Consider the following 21,125-nt stretch of genomic DNA (forward strand, 5'->3'; position numbering starts at 1 on the left):
GAAAGATTGACCTGACATGCCAACATCTCGTGGCCACCTCAAGGTTAGAGTAGCAAAAGGCATGTTGTGTTGACATGCTTGTTGTGTGTTTTATTGCATAAAAATGCAGACATAATGCATTTTTATGCAATACATATGCAATATGTATGGTATAACAATCATTATTATACAGGGTTTATATAATGCCAACAGCTTGTGCTGCACTTTACAACATTAGGACAAACAGTACAGCTACAATACAATTCAATACTCTCTGAAAACACCACATGTTTTCAGAGAGTCCTGCATGCCACTTGAAGTTATTTGTGGGTTTTTCTTTGCATCCTGAACAATTTTCCTGGCAGTTGTGGCTAAAATTTTAGTTGGTCTACCTGACCGTGGTTTGGTTTCAACAGAACCCCAAATTCTCCACTTCTTGATTAGAGTTTGAACACTGCTGATTGGCATTCTGAATTACTTGGATAACTTTTCATATCCCTTTCCTGTTTTATGCAGTTTTAACAACCTTTTCTCGCAGATCCTTTAACAATTCTTTTGCTTTCCCCATGACTCAGAATCCAGAAACCTCAGTGTAGCACTGGATTTTCTAGTACTCCTATCCAGCAGCCTGGATAGGAGTGATGGGGGGCAGCGGCATATAGAATAATTGATCTTTCCATATTCCTCCTGCAACTGCTAAAATGCCTGCAAGAGGGAGAGGAGTAGAAGCAGGCACTCAGCAGCTGCAAGAGGAATGTGGAAACATCAATTCCTCTACATGCCGCTGCCCCATTACTCCTCCTATCCAGCTTCTTCTGCTGCCGCCCCCCCCCCCCCCGCTCTTCAGTTCCCCCAGTGTTTGCTGCCCCCTATGCTCCCTTTCCCACCCAGTGCTCTGCACCCCCCTATTCTTTCCCCCCAGTGCTTTTCAGTGCTCTCTACTCAGTGCTATTCAGTCCCCCCGCTTTACAGTCTTCACCAAGCCCCCCCCCCCAATTCCCTCCAGTTCCCCCTAGCGCTCTTCGGCACCCCCCCCCCCCCCGTCCCTGTGTGTTCCCCCCAGTGCTCTCTCCCTCCATGTGCTCTTCAACCTCCCCCCGGTGCTCTCCAGCCCCTGTAGTGCTTTCTAGAACCCCCAGTGTTCTTCCATCATGTCTGCAATCTCTGACCACCTCTTGCATCATGTCCTCCGGCTCTGACCATCTCCTGTACTATGTTTGCAGTCTCGGACCATCTCTTGTATCATGTCTGAGTTGTGAAAATGGACGAGGATGACTGGGTGGGAATGAGAGTTACACAGTGAAGAGACTTGCCACAATGTAACACTCATTCCCACCCAGACTCATCCTCATCCATTTTCACAATTCAACTCCATCTTGATCCCCACCTAGAATCATCCATCCCTCTTTACAATGCATCACCATCCCCACCCAGCATCATTTATCCCTCTCCACATTGTATTCCCATTACCGCCCAGCATCATCTATCCCTCACTACAATGTATCCCCATCCCCGTGGGGATACATTGTGAAAAGGGATGCAGATAATGCTGGGCAGGGATGGGGATTCAGTTGGGGGGGTGAAATCTTGGGTGAGTTCCCACAATTTTTTCGCTCCCCAGAACTTGACCCCTGGTCCAGACACTGGCCATTTGGAAGTGTCAGATTCGGAAGATGGAGGATTTTCTCTGCAAGAGCAAAGATCCAATCTAATGGCATGGCTTTTTTTCTCCAGTGATAAAGTCACGTTAAAATCCTTATACATAGGTGGCCCAGAGGACTTTTAGTATATGCACTTTGACTGACATTTATATTACAGACTTGTTTTCCACACTCATGCCCCGACTTGTCCTTTTGCGCCCATCCCCTATTAAAAGTGACAAAGTGGCAAAATAAAAGACAAGCTAAAAAAGTCAAAACACTCCCAACTACTCCGTCTGGATTTACTTTGCTGACTTCTAATGCGCTGTGCTCCACACAGGCGACTAAATCTGTCTATATTTCATTTGTGTTTGTGTCACTGAGCAGCCGATGAAATATTTATGCTCAGCACTTACTATATTTATAGGCTTTAGATATTTGCATAAGCCTCGGCACTGAGTGAACTCACATTAGGGAGGGGCTCCCTAAATGTATTTACAAGCCTGCAGACAACACAGCAGGATCCGAGGCATTCTAGATTGTGCCGATTCGAATGTCAGCTTCACCCGAAGGCAACATTTTGCCAACAAGTTTGCATGGAGGTTGGCACGCTGTACTACATACCAGCTTCTATATATCTCAGTAGCCACAGGTGAAGCATCTCCACCTAAATGTCGACCTGCTCCTTAAATGGGTTGTAAAGTCTAAACATTCTTTACCTCAATGCATTCCCATAAGACCCCAGATCTCTCCTCTGCCCTTAAAAGCATTTGATCACACTAGGATAGGTGTGATCAAAGCCGATTCAGTCTTTGTTCAGCTCTGTGATCAGCCAGCAGAAGCTCGGCGGGTAAATTGGGACAGGAGATCCCAGTAAAGCCACAGAAGGCTTTAACTACTTGCAGTCCAGTGACGTATCTGGTACGCGACTGATCGGCAAGTGGTTAAACTGCCTTTGCTAGAATGGTCACCCAATCTATATACAGTGAAAAACATATTTGCCCCCTTCCTGATTTTTTATGTTTTGCATATTTGTCACATTTAAACGATTCAGATCAAACAAATTGTAATCACCTGAGTAAATACAAAATGCAGTTTTTGAATGATGATTTCCATTCATTAAAGGGAAAAAAAGCTGTCCAAACCTGCCTGGCCCTATGTGAAAAAGTGACCCCCTTTGCTAAATCATGAATTAACAGATTAACCACATATTATGGACAGCCAAGTTAATTTTTACCTGCCCCACCCTGGCCTGATTACTGCCCGACCTGTTAAATCAAGAAATCGCTAATAAAAATAAAAAAAACAGGAAGAGGGCAAATACTTTTTCACAGCACTGTACCATTGGAGACACGGACAGCGATATCTGAGCAATATAAAAAATCTGTCTTGATGACTGAACCTGACAGTTCTTATCCAGAGCCAACAAATAAATTAATAGTAAGAATATGAGAGCTACCAACACTGACTTTCAAGGTCTCGGAGCAGAAATCCAAATACCGATTTAGTACCTAGTAAATCACCAACCAGGAACTGCAGCTTTTCTTCTTACAACAGATACTGGTCAAGTGCTACAGTGAAAGGCAGCCTTCCCACTTAGGTGTTCGTTTAATGAAACTGAACAGCGGTGATCCCTAGAATCGCAGCCAATCTGAGTTCATTAACAGTTTATGAAACAGATGATCGGGGGGGAGAACATGTTCTCCATATACTGAGAAGCTGTAACTGACTGCAGCTTCATAAACTGGCCGTTTCTGTGTCAATCTCAGCACTTCACTGTCAAATTGGAGTCAGAATTCACCCTCCCTTATTCACCAGCTCAGAGGTGGTGAATCGTGGTGAGAAACCCGCGGGAACTGAGTGGGCAGGAGGAAGATTAATATATATATATATATATATATCTTACTTACTATATATATATATATATATATATATATATATATATATATATATATATATATATATATATATATATATATATATATATATATATATATATAGAGAGAGAGAGAGAGAGAGAGAGAGAATATATATATTTATATTCTATATATTATCTATCTATATATATATATATCTCTATCTATATATAGTAAGGGGACTAATAATTCTATTAACGTGAGGTGGGGCGTCTCCTCTGAGAATGTCCGTGTGCTGAGCAGCCATAATTTATTACCGCTTCATAAACTGACATCTGCGTTTTAGTGTATTTCTCGTACTGTAATCTTCCTATGTCTTACGAGATTGAAGTATTAGTCTCAATAGGAGAAGCGATCTACACTGCTTCATAAACAGGCACCCAGAGGAGAAAGATCGCCACTGTCAATGCCGGAGAACTGAGCAGCGGATATTTTCCACCGCTTCATAAATGGATGACATTGTGTTAAAAAAAAAAAGCATGGCAAGGCCTATACTAATATTTCTAGAAAAGAAGCAGGAAGAGGAAACTGCAAATTACTATACTACACAATGGGGTGATTTAAAACTGGGATTTCAATAAAAATTTCAATATTGGTAAAGAAGCCACATAAGCAAAAGCATGCAAAACCACTTAATTCAGGGCACTGAAATGCATCTAAAAAGCTGCATTGCCTACCCTTAGATATGCACCATTTAGACATGACACGACTCAAGCTGACCAAACATTTAATTTTATTTCTAATAGATTCCTCCATCTATGCCAAACATGGATGATCTCCCCTGACAGCTGTTGTATACTGACAGCCAGCATCTGTGACTATCAGAATACCTGAACAGTCACTGCATTTGACTGCTGAAGCTGCTTTTTGGCCCAAAAATTTCCAGCAGATTGACTCCTGTTGAATGGAGCTGGGCCAGCAGGGCTGTCCACTGAGTACAATTCACTCAGTGTATGGCCAGCAATAATTAAAAAAAATAGTTGGTCGTCATGAAGTAGCTTAACCCCTTGGCGCTGGTTCCTGTCGGCCCTTTAAGGGAATTGACATTCTGGGAGGCGGGGGTTGGGCTTGTGACCACCCCAATTGGCGGTCACATGATCGGAAACGTTTTTGTGAGCTGGTCACTGTGCCGGGAGCGCGCACTCTCATACTTGCATACGGTCAGCGCCTAGGTGTTAAAGCATGGATGCTCAACCAGATTTTATACACCAGAGCTCTAATTGTAACTGTTCAACGAATCTCTACCTTTTTTTTTTATACAATAAAATTATTTTTTATACACCTTGTTTTATATACTTTTCCACCCTGCTGCCTAAAAAACCCATTGGGGGATCCTTTCATTTTTCTATTATTAGGGGTGAGCAGCACTTTTCCTTTCCAGTCGTGTCTTTTCTATTTCTCAATTATCTGGGTGGCTAAACACCCCTCTTTCTCCCCTGTGACACAAGAAAGTTTAGATATGAGCTCTGCCCTATTGCTGAATTTTTTGTGAGTCGTTTTGCCGTCTTTGTGTCATATGACTTCTGCCATTATGCGTACCTATTAGGGTGAGGAACGGACAAATTCAATGCAACAATATGAAACTAGTTTGGGAAAAAGAAGTGGGACCAGGTCGAAAATCAGACCTCGTCCCATTCTCGCAAACTAAGCAAAACTTTAGAAAAGAAAATAAAAGAAAAGAAAAGAAAATCATACATTCAAACGTGCAACTTAAAAAATGGAATAAAAAGAAGCTGCGCTAATAAAAATTGAAAATTTATAAAAGTGACCTGTATATAAAAAATGTGAACACATAGATATAGAGTGCTAAACATATAATATGACACTCTCAATAAAAAAAGAAGAGTGGCTATATAAACATATAAAGAATGTATATGGTGAACCAGTGACAGGTGAATTCACTTAAAAGTCCAAAAAAATGAATGAATAATCCAATGCACATAAAGTCCAGAAAGTGAATATATATTCGAACTTAAATCTCTAAGTGAAAAGAAATCCACAGCATCCAGAAACGTGAGGATAGAAAAGCACCTCCACCTTAATGAAGCACTGCCTCTTACCAGCTAAAAATGATCTCTTGTCACAGGAGATCACAATCGCATATATGCTGGTAACTTCCACACAAATCTCCACCAGGAAAGGCGTCAATGCATGGTAGCCTCATTCAGTGTATATTGCAAGATGTGCCATATATAAGAAAAGAGCCTGCATAGCATAAAACCCAAAGTACACTTATTTATTATTGCGCAAGCGACATTCTGACGTCACCGCGTCACTAGCTGAACACGGAAGACACGGGCAGGCAGATCGAGGAGCCAGCCAGCTCGATAATTTTATGCTTATAGCACTGAAACTTGTTGTAAGTGCGCATTTTTTAAATTCATCATAAATGTACCTTGGATTTTATGCTATGCAGGCTCTTTTCTTCTATATCTCCTGTGACAAGAGATAGTTTTTAGCTGGTAAGAGGCAGTGCATCATTAGGTGGAGGTGCTTTTCTATCCTCACGTTTCTGGATGCTGTGGATTTCTTTTCACTTGGAGATTTAAGTTCGAATATATATTCACTTTCTGGACTTTATGTGCATTGATTATTTATTCATTTTTTTGGACTTTTAAGTGAATTCACCTGTCCCTGGTTCACCATATACATTCTTTATATGTTAATATAGCCACTCTCCTTTTTTATTGAGAGTGTCGTATTATAAGTTTAGCACTCATATCTATGCGTTTACATTTTTTATATACAGGTCACTTTTATATATTTTCAATTTTTATTAGCGCAGCTTCTTTTTATTCCATATGTTTTGTGTAGTACAACACGTATAGTTGCTTGCTTGATACCCACTAAATGAGCGCAATATTTTTTCCACCATTGTCCAACTTATAGTAAAGAACTGCTCGTTTCAAGCGACTCCAAAAGCACTCAGAAAAGGAACCAACATTGTCCAGCTGTTGGCATCTTTTAATGTGGGAGATATTCCCTGTGTCTACTTATGAGAAAGAAAAATAAAGTTTTGCTTCCCTAATGGGGATTTGTACAAACCTTTATACTCCACAAATTGCCAGAAGTGAGGTGTGGTGCATTTGATGGAATACGTATGTGGCGCCCACCAAGTGGGTAAGACTAAATAAGAATTTTGGCGGCTAGTGTCTAAACATAAATACAGAATGGATATTGGCGACATTTACCTTCCAATTGGAAGACATGTTGCACTTACCCATAACTACCAAGTACCTCATGTTTCATTCACCGCCCTCGATCGTAATCGAGGGGGCGATTGGAACAAGATCCCCCTCTAACACAAATAGAGGTGGATACTTAAATTATAGGCCACCAGGCCCAAATTAATCATTGTCCCTTGCTCCTTTTTCAAAGGGGTTTGCTTTAGGGAATACCCAATGATTCAATTTATGTATGCCACAACCACATATACAAAATGATCTTTTCCATATTATTCCACATACCACCACTCCCTGTCCTAGCATATGTTTTTAACATATGCTCCCTGGCCCTTTTCTTTGTAATTGGCTAACCGTTTCATCGCCCCTTGGTTCCCTTCAGGTGCATTTTTTGCGTTGTCCTTTTTCACATAGCTAGGTAGGTCTCTCAATTCATCCGCCATGAGGCCCAGATCTCCATATATCTCATAGATACTTAATGTACATAATTCATAATAACGGTGTGTTTTATTGTATTTGTGTGCCTCTACTACCATGGAGTGAGACCACATAACAGCGTTTTTGATTTAACATTTCCCTTTGGTCTTGTTTTTTTCTCCGTTTTATTCCAGTGGGTTTTTGGTTTTGGCCACCACTAGGTGGCGATCCCGGTACCGACCACGTTTGTGACTTTTTTCATGCCGCTTCACAGCAAGGGGGGGGGGGGGAGCGCAGGGCTCTGTGATCCCCACATGTTCCACTAGATGGCGGACTAAGAATCTAAAATCTTTTATACATCAGAGCTCTTATTTCAACTGTTCAATGAATCTCTACCTTTTTATATACAATAAAATAATTTTTTTTAGACACCTTGTTTTATATACTTTTCCACCCTGCTGCCTAAAAACCCCATTGGGGGATCCTTCCATGTTTCTATTAGGGGTGAGCAGCAATTTTCCTTTTCTATTTCCCCGGATGCTAAATCTGTGGCCCCTCCAGCTGTTGCAAAACTACAAGTCCCTATATGATTCTACCTTTGGGAGTCATATTTGTAACGGTCAGCCTTGCAATGCCGCATGGGACTTGTAGTTTTGCAACAGCTAGAGGGCCACAGGTTGGCACCCACGGGTTAAAGTATAACTGGAGTATGGGGTTTGAACTTGTCAGGTTTTTATTGCCGTCTGTGTCCCCTTTAGGGAGATTCAACCTCCCCAACTGTCCTCACCAATGTCAACAGGAACGAAAGGTAAATCCAAAGTTTTGCATTGACATCAGGACAGGAATAGATGGGAAATCTTCTAATGGGAACACTTTGTGACTAAGAGGGGGTTCCCTTCACATTCAAAAGATATCCTCTCATTTACTGTTAAGTCTACCAAACGAGATGCGAAGGAGAATCTCCATAATGCATGGGAAAACAAAAACAAAAACAAAAAGTTCAGGCCAAGTAACATGGCCAAGTAACATTTTAGCATTCTAGCGATTTGCCTTTTTTTCGTTCACGCTATTCTTGCTTTTTTCTGTGCCATCAAATGTTTTTTTTTTAAGTTTGGTTTTTCCTCTGATCTTTTAGGATGAATCTTTCTGGGAAAAATATCAAATGTGGCAAAAGCCAATTTTAAGGGGGCTGTAAAGAGGGCTGATCTTTCTGTAGTATTAGTTGTTTTTATTTTGTACAATACAAGTGTAAGTAAACCCCCCTATCATTTTCAGGCAAGGAAGCTGCCACCTTTGCCTCTGTTTAATCTGAAACTGCCATGATGCTGCACATGTGATCAGTTAGGACACCAGCCATTGGATGGTTTGACAGTTTGGTTGAGAGCACAACCAATGGGAGTGTTACATTTCCGGCACATGCCAAAAATGAAACGGTTTTATTGATGAGTTTACTTCCACTTTAAGGGTTTAAAATTCTGTAGTATTACATTTACGGATTATTTGCAGTCCTTTGGGTGTTGGGCCATCCATATCACTCTGAACTCCTGCATATTAATAGACCCATCTTAATGCTCCATCCGCTTGCCTGACCACTATGGGACCAAGAGACCCTTTAGCCGCGCTGGCCCTCGACTTTGGAACACCCTGCCTCCTGACATCCGCAATATTGATTTCCTATCCATTCTCAAATCACATCTCTTTAAACTAGCATATTCTGTCTGACTTGGGTGTTCTGAAAGGTGCCTAATAATAATATGATGATTATATACACACACTAAGTTAACCATTACTGCCTTTTGGCTTTAGATGCACTTGAAAGCAAACCAATTCCAAAGGGGGAAATAAAAAAAACAAACAAGCAATACCGACTTCATTGTAAAGATGCAGTTCTCTGCCAACCATGTTGATCCTTTGACTTCAATACTTAGTTACTTGAATAATTTACATAAAACCAGTTAAAGGCCATTGGAACCAGGACTCAGCAAACTTGTTCCCGGTCAGTGACTCAACATAATGAAGCCATTAGATTGTCAAAGCTGGCAAACTAGCATTTTCAAAAGAAAAAGAACCCCCTGAGATTCTCTATCTTCAGTTTTGTTCTTCCAACTCAAATATGTCTCCTGCCATGTTGAAGTGACCACTAACTAATGAGTCAATGGGTAGAACATTGGTTTAGTCCGTAGAATGGCTCCAGAATGAGCTTCCATCAAAAACACATTATACAGAAGTGTATACAGTGGGAAGAGGGTTACTCTCAGATCTTCACAGGATGAGGACTCAACGAACTCCAATGTGGGATTGTAACTCACCTGTTTGATAGTGAAGTCATTGATAAGGTGATGGTTGTGCTCATTTAAGCTGCAGTGCAGAGTTACACAGTCACTATGAAACAGAAGGTCCTGGAGGGTGTTGACCCGCTGGAGGCCAAGTGCACGTTCTATTCCATCTGATAAATACGGGTCGTAGAATATTACATTGAAACCAAACGTCTTCGCTCGCAGTGCTACAGCTTGTCCGACTCGTCCTGCAAAACAAAACCATTCACAAATCAGCATAAAGGTAGAAAAATAATACACAAAGATATCAATATACTAGCAAAAATTCCTTAATCAGACTTTTATCATGGGTGACAAATCAAAACATATTATGGTTTGAAACTTTGATTAAGCATTGTTTAGGTGCGGTCATAAATGGTCTGATCTGAACTGCAATCAGACATTCAGGTGAGAAGGGCATTTAGGGCTAATCTAGGGCAGCAATGTTACCTGGCTGTGTACAGAGTATGCTACATACTGTACATGCAAAAACATCTCAAGGTGGGTGTAGCATGTCCTCTCCTTTAGCCCTACTGCTGCAATCACCCAGGGTCTGTTGGAAATCACAGGGCACCGTACAGCCTACCTGACCGGGTCCCCCTGGTGTAAAATCTGGTTAACTACTTGTATAGATTTTCCAACATTGTCTAATGGAACAGACCCTTCCCTGGTAAGAGTAAAAGTAGATGTTAAGGTTTTTTTTTTAAAGGCTTGCGATACTTACCTTTGGCTAACAGACCCGCATCTTATACCCAGCACCAGTCTTCAGCCATCTTGATTGGCCAATGCAAGATGATGCAACTTCCACGCAGTGTGTGTGGAGTTCCGTCACCTTGGTACACAGTGATAGAATGTATACTGGGCTGCACATCCATAGCACGGTGTACATTCTAAGACTGACTAGGAAGGTAGGTTTATTTTATTGCAGAAGATTAAATGCTTCTTCTGCAATAAAACACATGCTTACTCACACTTTTTTTTAAATACTTATTTCCACTTAACCTTTAGAAAAAAACTTTCTATACTTTGGTGCATCTTCTCAGTGCTGCCAAATGCACCACAGTCATGGTTGCATAGCATTTCTCTAACATTTCCTGATGGGAAAATTTGTGGATTAGGCTTGTGTAATGCATGTCTCGATTGGAGCCCCATATCACAGAGGGACAATGCAGGAGCCCAACTGGAAAACATGAAAATGATGTTACCCTATAACAGGAAGCCACAAAACAAGGACATTCATTGCAGCATCACAAGGTAATTTTATGAAGGCTACAGATGTAAAAATATTGGAAATTACCTTTAACATGACCTTAAGATGTTAAATCTTGTACAAGATTTTAGTAATTGGGTTTACATCTACAGTAAGTGTTCATTACAGTTTATGGAGATTTTCCAAGTTTGTGCAGCTGACTATTGTTAGCCAAGCATGCAATGCACTGGGGTAGGGCTCGTCTATAGATGGTGTTGAACACGAGGCATCAATGTGATTAAAAATACGATGAATCATACTAAAAAATATGGTGCAAACCTCAAATCAGTAAATACCCAGCTGGCCACGGTTTAAAAAGATACTTTAAAATCTGTAATGCCAGATTTGCATGCAAGATCATTGTTACTAAACTGGCAATTACACCCAGGAGACAGGACAGGACTTCGAAAACGACCTCTAGAATAACAGCACTTGAAAGAAGTGCTGTGATGCTATAAGTGGTTCATGAAGGCTGGCCCTTCAGTCTTCCAGGTCTAATTACAGTTAAACAGCAGCATTACTTTTGGGGCACTCAGTTCAGTCTGAGGATAAAACGCCAGGCTTGACCACTGGAAGGATTACTGCCAATTTAAAAGCAACCCTGCCAGGTTAAAACATAGATTTGGAATAAAGGTCCCTGCACTAAAAAAGTGTTTCTACCACCTCTCCGGTGGCCCCCATCTCCAACCTTGGCTCTGTTTTAAACACTGTGGCACCATTCTCCGATTCCTATGTAGGGGTTTGAGACATCACTGAAAACGTTGAAAAGCCAAGGAGTTGTACGAAGGGGTACAACATAACAAAAATGGGTAGAAGACACAGGGCACATGAGAGGTGAACATAAGGGCTCTTCTACAGGGCATATTAGCTAAACTTCATATTGAATACTCATGATTCTTCTGGATCAAGATGTCACTGCCCTAGTTCCTGTGTCAGAATGGTTCCATGGGTTTTGGCAAATTTATAAGGCCACATTTACCACTTCTTCCCCTGCTTTGAAATCCTGCATTTCCCCAGAGCTGGTAGACCTCCCATAACTTTATCTTTTCATTCTTCAAATACAAGTTCCTCTGCAGTTGGCTAGACATCAAAGACAAACTACAAGCGCCCAATGTAGAATTATTCTATTTCACATTAAGGATATAGCCTTCGATATAACCTTTCCTTGTTCTTTTTTTAAAGAAGAAAAGGTTTTTATTGAGAGAAAAGGACCATACAATATTACAAACATATCCGTTACATTGTGCAACATAAAAAACACTGGATATAGGCTGTATCCTAAACCTTTCCTTGTTCTTAATTCATGATCAGAGAAAGTATGACGCCTTTTTCGAACTGGTAGATTCTCAACTGTTGGCTCAACGATTTACTTCTTGATCAGGTTTGTGCAATTTATAAATTTTGTTATACACTATGGAAAAATGTAAAAAGGACACACAAACTTTCAGACTAAAGCACTGAACCATCCTACTAAAGGGTCAGCTGATCCAGATTCAGTCAGAAAATGCCACATAGGTGGAATACATCAATCATCAGAAAGGAACCTAAAGCCTCACCATGGCAAGAAAGATAGATTGGATCCTACCTGGGAAGAACCTCAGGTTCCAGCATTGTAAGCCATGTACATTCTAGGTAGAGACAATTGGCAGGCAAATTTCCTCTCCCAGCAGCACCTTGACTGGGGGAGTTGTCCTTACACCTGGAAGTGAGATTGCAAGTTGGGGACACTTATGAAACCTGTAAGCTAAGAGGTTCACATTCAAACTGGGCATGTTTGTGTCCAGGTACTGGGATCCTGTCTAGATAGAAGCAGTGGTTGCTCTGGGTGGTATTTAGAGACGATACACACAGACCTATATGCCTTTCCTGCCCTTAAACGTCTATCAGCTTCACCGGATCAAGCTCGAGGTTATTCCAGTGATCCTCATTGCTCTTGACTGGCTCAGGAGAATGTGGTACGATTCTTAAGGGTTTCCATAATATTGGGGCCCATAACGCCATATGGCCTCTGCTGGATTATTAAGAACTTCTGACCCAAGGACCAATTTGCCATCCTGTTTCACTTTCATTGCATTTAACAGCATGCCTGTTAAAGTACAGGTTCTGAGGGACATGGGCATCTTGGAGTACTATACTAAAAACTAGAAAATCTACTTCTCACAAGTTCTGTCAACAGACATTAAAGGCACATCTCACTTGACCGAAGTCCCTGTGCTTCCACCCCAGCAGTTTATGTTATATGTAGAACAGATTCTCTTATTCTTGTAGCTGGGTCTGGACCAGTGCCTGGCTCTTGGCACAATCAATGTTTTTGTTTGTCAGTTTTTTTTCCTTTTTTTTTATTCAGAGACTGCTGGCCTTTCACTCTTTGTGAGCTACGTGGGAGACTTCCTGTACAAAGGACTTCATCAAAGTCCATTCCCTTATTACTCTGCGGTCTGGTTTCTTTCTGCACTTCAGAAACTGCCGTTTGAACCCATTTAAGACATTCCTGTCTCTATTCTTATCCAGAAGGTGGTGTTTTATAGCATCACCTCAGAGGCTCAAAATCTGTACCCTTATCCTGCAAGGGACCTTTTTTGAATCTACAGAAGGATGTGACATTAAGGCCCAGGACATTCTTCTTGCCCAAGGTAGTTTCTGCTTTTCACCTCATTTGGGACATTTTTCTTCTTTTCCTTTGTCCAGCTCCTGTTTGCAAAATTGCACATTCCCCCCATTGTCTGGATGAGCCCCTCAAGCAGCTTTGAGCTTTAGGCAGACCCCAGTTTTCTGGGGCCTGCTAGGGGTTATTTTCCCATGTTGTCCATGCCTCGGTTGAACTGCTTTTCAAAAGTTTAAGAGAAGAGTTCCTGTATGCCTTACTGGGTGAGAAAATAGATAGGAATTTTCTAGTGAATATAAAAAATCCTAAAAGTTTGTTGAGGGGCACAGATACCACCTCTGTGCTTATGATCATGCTCCCGGAGCTGCTTTGCTACAAAACAAAAGAAATGCTTATTAGGAGGGCTATGCTGGGCTGTTCCACAGTGTATTTGCCGATGCCAAATCCTCATGCAGGTGGCAATATAAACCTAAGGGTTTAGGACTTCCTGTGTCCCCTCAATTGACTTCATGAAAAAGATTTTACATGAAGTACAAAATCCTATTATCTTTTGCTTGACCTATACAGTATAAAAGACTGTAAACTAGACTATAGTCCCTAAACTTTGTCCTAGGACCTAAAACAGGCCGATCACATGGTTTCTGACTACCAAGGGCACAATGAATGCAGAGAGCCTAATGCTTTCAACCTGGAAAACCCAATCTGGTAGACTTACAGCATCATAGGAGTTCTGTGCTAAGCACCATCCCCTAAAAACAGGACCTAGTGCTGCACCACGTCTCAGAACACCAATCTACCAAGCACTGAAAATTATCATCTACAAACAATGCTCAGTGAACTAGGCAAGCAGTCAACTCCTTTGGCAAATCAATCCCAGAGTGTAAAATTTGGAGTAAGAAAGAAAATTAAAGTTTTCTATATGATGAAGGATGTGGAAATTTCCATTCACAAATGGAACAGTATTTAGGCACAATAGTCCCTGAATGTTGATGTATATACAGTACATATGGTTGCATCCTCTCAAGGCCTGTGACAGGCAACAATACATAGTCATTGTCCCATCTTTTTTTAAGCCGAAGAAGAGAATTAGCTATTCAGCCTCATGCAGAATGCTATCATCTGCAGAGGGTCCAGTTTCAGGTTGGCACTGGAATTAATTCCCATGACAAGTGGGTCAGAAAAGAACGGTGGCTGACAGCTTTGCATTGCAAGCATTCCCTGAGACACGCACAATTCTATACCAGGCTTAGATGCGCTGGATTTCACTTATTCAGCTGCCTTGGTTATCATCCTCACTCAGGCCCATCCTCATGACAAAACATTGAGCTGAAGCAGATTATATTTCTCACTTGCTGCTGGCAATAAAGCTATGAATTATAAGCAGGGAGTCCGCTTTCTGAAAGAGAGCGAGAGGGAGATATATGCAAGTGGTCCTGCTACAGTGTGCTGTGAAAACCACAATGTGGCGCTATGACATTTTGAGAACATAACGGAATCTGCCCGAAAAATTGCTTCTTTCATAGGTTTAAGGGCAACTCCGTTTAAAACACCTTTCTTACTTTTTATTGTAGTGCTAGTAATGAGATGGAGAACATTGCATTTCTTTTTGTTTTCAGTATAATATGCATCTACAGTTCCACGTGGCACAAAAACAGGACAAAACCTGAACCATTCTAAGATCCGGCATGCTCACACAAAGTGAAGTAAGCAGCCAGATCAATAGCTGCACAACTAGCCTAAGGCCTCGTACCGTTTCCAGCGGACATTCCTCCTCCGGATTTCGATCTGATGGCTTGTACACACCATCAGATCAAAATCCGCGCGGAAAACATCCGCAGTCACGTGTCGCGACGTGTCCGCGCCGTCGCCGCGGCGACGTGCGCGACGCTGGAAGGTAAATTCTTCCACGCATGCGTCGAATCATTTCGACGCATGCGAGGGATGGGGATCGGACGGACTTATCCGGTGAGTCTGTACAGACGACCGGATAAGTCCGAGGGACAGGATTCCAGCGGATAGATTTCTTAGCATGCTAAGAAATTTTTATCCGCTGGGAATCTGTCGGCTGGACAAATGTCCGCCGAAAATTGTCCGCTCGGGCCTACACACGACCGGATCTATCCACTGGAACTGATCCGCGGATAAATCCCAGCGGATAGATCCGGTCGTGTGTACGGGGCCTAAGGCAGGCCATAGACGTGACGAAAAGTGAATGTTCGATCGATTAAAAAATGAAAATGGCACGTTCCAATGTTAGATCAGGCATTTTCAAAAATCTTGTGTCGCAGCTGGCACACTAATGCATGCAAAACACACACAGTTTGTATCTTGCACAAATAAAATATTTAATGGACATGACTAGGGTATTAAAGATTACATTTTTGACACTCATGCTCTCTGACCACATCTCCACCATACCATGCTACCTAAATAAACCGCACCAACATCAAATCAGTTTTAATGGCCACAACAGCCATTTTAAAAATTATAAACAGACTTTCAATGATTAGTGCATACTGGAGCCTCAAGGTCCTTGTAGACAATCAACTTTGTACTTGTGACAACCCATAAAGCTGCTCAGCAGGAGCAGGCCGAGATTCGAACCATGTATGGGCAGGCTTGATCAACTTGGGTTCAACATGGGATTTTACATGGCATTATTCCCATTGGCTGTTATAGCTGCTATCAATAATCACGGTGTTCTCCCGGCTGGGACAGCTTCCCCCGCTGAGAGGACTCCCCTGTCAAGACGGTCTATGACAGTCTGTGTGGTTGCAGGAAAGAAATTTGCTCTATGTATGGCCGGCCTAAAGTAGGCCTCCAGCTGCACCACACAGACTGAGACAGTTGCTCGTAACCTCAGGTACTTCCATAACCATACAAAAACTTATTGGGGCTTTAACCAGACAGGTCCCTACCAATTCACCTTCAACCTACTGCCCACTTTCTAGGACCTTTAACTTCACCAGCTGCCATGAGGGATGCTTCAAACCACAAACCTAGGAAAATGTATGTGAATATAGGAAGAGAGGGGGAAGATTCCTCAATGTCTGCTGTCCTCCAAATGAAACTCTTCTGGGACCCTCCTGCATACAATCCCCTGAAGACCCCCTTTCCTGTCCGGCCTCACCAACCAGGTCGGTACCCCCATCTCTGTGCATCCTTTAGGCAACTTTCATTCACACTGAGGCGCTATAGAGCTTAAAATAGCGCCTGCAAAGCACCCTGAAAGAGCCTCCTCTTTCACTCCAGTGAGGGCTTTTACACTGGAGCGGTGTGCTGGCAGGACGCTCAAAGTCCTGCCAGCTGCATCTTTGAGGCGCCTTTAGGAGCGGTCTATACACCACTCCTAAAGCACCCCTGCCCATTGAAATCAATGGCAGAACTGCCAGCAAAGCGCCGCTGCAGCGACACTAGCGGGGGGTTAAAAGTGCCCCGCTATCGACCGAAAAGCACCGCAAAAGACGATAAAGTGATGCTAAAAATAGCAGCACATTACCGCCGCCGCCCGCACCCCAGTGTGAAAGTAGCTTTAAAGTCACCAAGCTTCTCCTGTGCCAACACTCACGTTTTAACCCAGTCCCTCCATCTTTGTCTTGTGGTCTTTTATTTTAGGCTTGACTGTTTAATGGAACATTTACACTTGCAGTTTTTATCTTCACCTAATTATGTTATACAGGCCTGTTAATTCTCCATCTTGGTGCCATCTGTGTGTATCCTTGGTGAATTACTGCCGAGCAACCAGTATGGGTGCCTATCAAACTGCTAGGCACATAGAGGTGCTTTCTGGAACGACAGAAGTCCCCAAATTTAAGTAAACACTGAATGGGAGCAAGGTAACTCTCCCACTCCCCACTAACTTTAGGCGTAGTGCCCATGCTGAAACCTTTTTTTTTTTCTACTAGAGTGGATTGAGTTTAGAACCCTGGCCAGTTTTTATTGCCGTCTGTGCCTCATTAGGGAGATTCACCCTCTCTATTTGTCCTGTTTACCGTCTTCAAAAGTGAAAGTAAAACAAAATTCCAAATTTTTGATTGTCCTCAGAAAAGTAAGAGGGGGAAAATCTGCGAATGGGGACATTCGTTTTGGTGACCTGGGGCGCCCCAATTGATTCCCTCCCACTTCCTGTTTTGGTTGTGGGAGAGGACATTAAGGAAAATGTCGCCGAAGGGGGACACATATGGCAAAATTTATAGCCATCCCGAACTCTATATAAAATTAAAATAAAAAGTTTTGCATATTGTTTCGGCTTTAAGTATCTGAGCTAAGTTTATTGTAAATCCTTCCTTTCTGGCAACGTTGATATAGGTCTCAATGACCCTTTCTAAAACCGAATGCTGTGGGCGGTTAAAGTGCTAGTAAACCGTTACACCACTTATACTTACAGATAAGCCTATAATAAACACTTACCTGTGGGTACTGAGAATATCTCCTAAACATGCACTGTTTAGAAGATATTCAGAGTGCATGCAGCCAGTGACGTCACAGGCGCAGGCGTTCTGAACGTTCGGCATACAGTGCCGGGCCTTCAGAGCCGTGCTGTAAACGCCAACTCCAGTGCACATGCGCAGGAGTGACGTCATTGCGCCCCCCGGCCACTCCTGTAGCCATCGGCTGTGAACCTGGAAGACATGGGGAAGATGGAAGCACTCTCAGCGTGGTGCTGAAGGGCTTCATTTTAAGGCAAGTTTCTCATAATGTATGCGATGCATGCTAGCACATTATAACATTGCTTTGCACAGAATCTTTTTTATTTTTTTTTTAGTTTTCACCAACTGTGGTTTACTATGGCTTTAAGGCTTTACTATGAATGCCTAAATAGTCCCAGGGCTACAATAAAAAAAAAAAGCTGAACTCATGCCATTGCTATAAAAAGTATCTGACCAACAATGAAAGCACTGTAAAGGCCCGTACACACGATCGGACTTTTTGCCAACAAACTTCAAAATTAGCACGTTTTCAAAATGGTCCGACCGTGTGTACGCTCCATTGGACAAACTGTTTCGGGTTTCATCGGAAGAAAAGTTTGGTCTGCAAACGGACAAACTTTACGTCAACAAGAGTCCGATGGTGCCTAGCCCGACCGTGTGTACAGCAAGCAATCGGACTTTTGTACAAAGTACAAACACGCATGCTCAGAAGCAAAGACCAGCCGGAAGCGTTCTGTCTGGTAAAACTAGCATTGGTATTTGAAAGAGCACATGCGTGACGCGGAAAGTTCTGAAATCAAGAAAAGCAGCGCACATTCTCTTCTTTATAATATGATAATACTAAAAGCTACTTTGCTGGTGATACTGATGGAGTAAAAACAAATGTCTTTACTTTGGATTCGTGTATTTTGGTTATATCAATCAAACATATATTTCTATATTTTTTGTGGGTCAAGTTAGCACAACGCCATTGTGCAACATGTCTGCTTGACGAACGGACGTTCAGAAACGAACAAAATTGCACGAAACTGAAAATCGCGAATGCACACAGACGAAACCTCTACTAACTCTCGATTAGCAGAAGGAGCACAAAGCGTGACGCCGGAGAATTGAAATTCCTCTTTTAAACTCTCGTCAGTACGTTGAAACGTCACTACGTTCGTGTTTGTTGCCGAAAAAGTCAGAGCGTGTGTATGCTATGGGTGTGACCGGACAACTCCCTTCGGACAAAAATCCAAGAGAAAGTTTGTTTGATGTCCGATCGTGTGTACGAGGCTTTAGGCTTAGTTCATAGCTATTTGATGTGTTTTGGTGCATTACCATTGAATCAGGGCTCAAGTCCTGCGGGAACGCGTGGGAACAGCGTCCCTGCACTTTTTTTCACAGCAGGAACACAGTTCCCTTTGCAGTACTAGAGCAGCCGAGCCGCCCGAGCCGATCCTTCACTAAGCGGCGATGCCCAGCTCGAGTCACTGTCATCGCTTAAAGTTATTTCTAAATCCCGAGATAACTTGCGGCAGACCTCCGCAATGTCTCCTGGGAGACATTGCGGCATCGAGGAAGTGACGGAATACCCGCACACTACCTGATTAATCCATATACAGGAAGCGGCCAGTAACAAAGGATTACTAAGGTACAGTGGATCGAAAAAAAAACACATGCGCTTTAGTAATTATTCATATGAGCGTATCATTTTTATTTTTTTTTTGGTGGGGGAGTGGATCTTGGGTGGGAGTTCCCACACTTTTTTCCCCAGGACTTGACCCCAGCATTGAATGCTACATAATGTGTGTTTTTATGGAACTGTATCAAAGATGCAGCAAGCAGGATTTTTACTGCACTGTAGCTAAAATGTATAGGTGATTAATCCCGAGCCATGCTGTCTGCGTCCATAGAGACAGCATGGCTTGGCCCCGTCCCCTAGCTCCTTCAACACAGAATTTGAATGACAGCAGCCGGAGCCAATGGCGCCTATTGTTGCCTCTCTGTCCGCTGAGAAGGGAGAGCATGGAGAGAGCTGCTGCTCTCGGGAACAGAGCTGGATGGTAATCAGGAAAGTATAAGGGGGGAGCTGCACACAAAGTTTTTCTGCCTTAATGCATTAAAGTGGAGCTGCACCCAATAATGGAACTTCCGCTTTAAGCGAAGGTGACCCCCTGACATGCCACATTTGGCATGTCATGTATTTTTTATTCTTTATTTATGACAAAGAAAAACTGGACCGCAAGGATTACAAAAGGGAAAAACAGCAAAAACACAAAATCAGCATCGTTACCAGTGCACACAGATGGGTACAGTTGACACAGTAATATTATAGCAAATATTTAATAACGAGCCATACTGCAGAGAACTAAGAATGCTAGAGTTCCATAGCCCAGCGGGCGTAGCCTCGCCTAGCTTTTTTTAATTTCTTAGAGAATAGAAAATGACTGAAATCTAAAGGGGGCGGTTAGGGCCCCGGAGAGAAAGTCAGGAAGAAGAAAAGTCGGGGGGTGGGGGGGGGGGGGAGATATAGCTGGGGGGGGGGGGGGCGAGGGAGGGGGGTTGGCAAACATGGATACAAGTGCTCGTATTTTGGGGGCAACGCTATCCTCGACCACTTTCCGCGTGGTCAAAGGTCAGGGTTTGCATGCGTCCTGTAGTATCATACGCAACGCTGTCAGTTTGGAGCGTCAGTCCCTCTGAGTTGCTGGCCCTCTGTCGAGTATCTGAACACATTCCAGAGCTGCCAGGTCGCCGAGTAGGACTCGTTTCTGGCCAGTGAGAATCGGGCCCTCCAGTCAGCCGATTTCATCAACCTTCTGGAGCCAAGAGGCTATGGTCGGTGTGTGTGGAGATTTCCAATTGAGTGGTATGCAGGCCGCGTCCAGGAGGTGACGGATGAGTGACTTTTTATAGACTCGTGTCGGTAAGTCATTCGCGTGCAGGAGAAAAAACGATGAGTCCTCTGGGATCGTCCGATCCGTGAACTGTTGGGTAATCCGACGGACGCCCTCCCAGAACCCCCTAACCCGGGGGCATGACCAAAATATGTGTAAGAGGGTGCCCCTCTCGCGCTGGCACCGCCAACAGCGGTCCGAAGATGAAGGGAAGAGCTTGTGTAAAAGGGCGGGGGTCCTGTACCAGCGCGTGAGGATTTTATAATTGGTCTCCTGGTATTTGGAGCACCTAGAAGACTTGTGGGTAAATAAGATTATACGTTCCCTCTCCTTCGAGGAAAAGTGGGAAGTCAGGTCTCTCTCCCATTTCACAATGGAAGGGATTTGATGGTCCCCCAGTGGCAATATCAACATAGCATATGTTAAAGAAGGTGTTTGTGCGATCGCCCCAGTCCCCGTGCAGAGTTCCTCTAAAGTCGTGAAAGGTTGTTGTAAAGAGTCGGGGGGGGGTGG

The 21,125-nt window shown here is 42.9% G+C and overlaps 1 protein-coding gene across 8 annotated transcripts in view; it reads right to left on the reverse strand.

Annotated features, from left to right (window-relative positions):
- Positions 1–21,125, reverse strand: part of CTBP1 (C-terminal binding protein 1) — a 556,415-nt gene that overhangs the window by 70,165 nt on the left and 465,125 nt on the right. For all 8 annotated transcript variants that reach the window (XM_040335258.1, XM_040335253.1, XM_040335255.1 and 5 more), the window contains one exon: positions 9,444–9,658. In XM_040335258.1, the coding sequence (XP_040191192.1) occupies positions 9,444–9,658 (215 nt within the window). The remainder of the gene's footprint in view (positions 1–9,443; positions 9,659–21,125) is intronic.

The sequence above is a fragment of the Rana temporaria genome, chromosome 1 (assembly GCF_905171775.1).
Source record: "Rana temporaria chromosome 1, aRanTem1.1, whole genome shotgun sequence".
NCBI classification, from domain to species: Eukaryota; Metazoa; Chordata; class Amphibia; order Anura; family Ranidae; genus Rana; species Rana temporaria.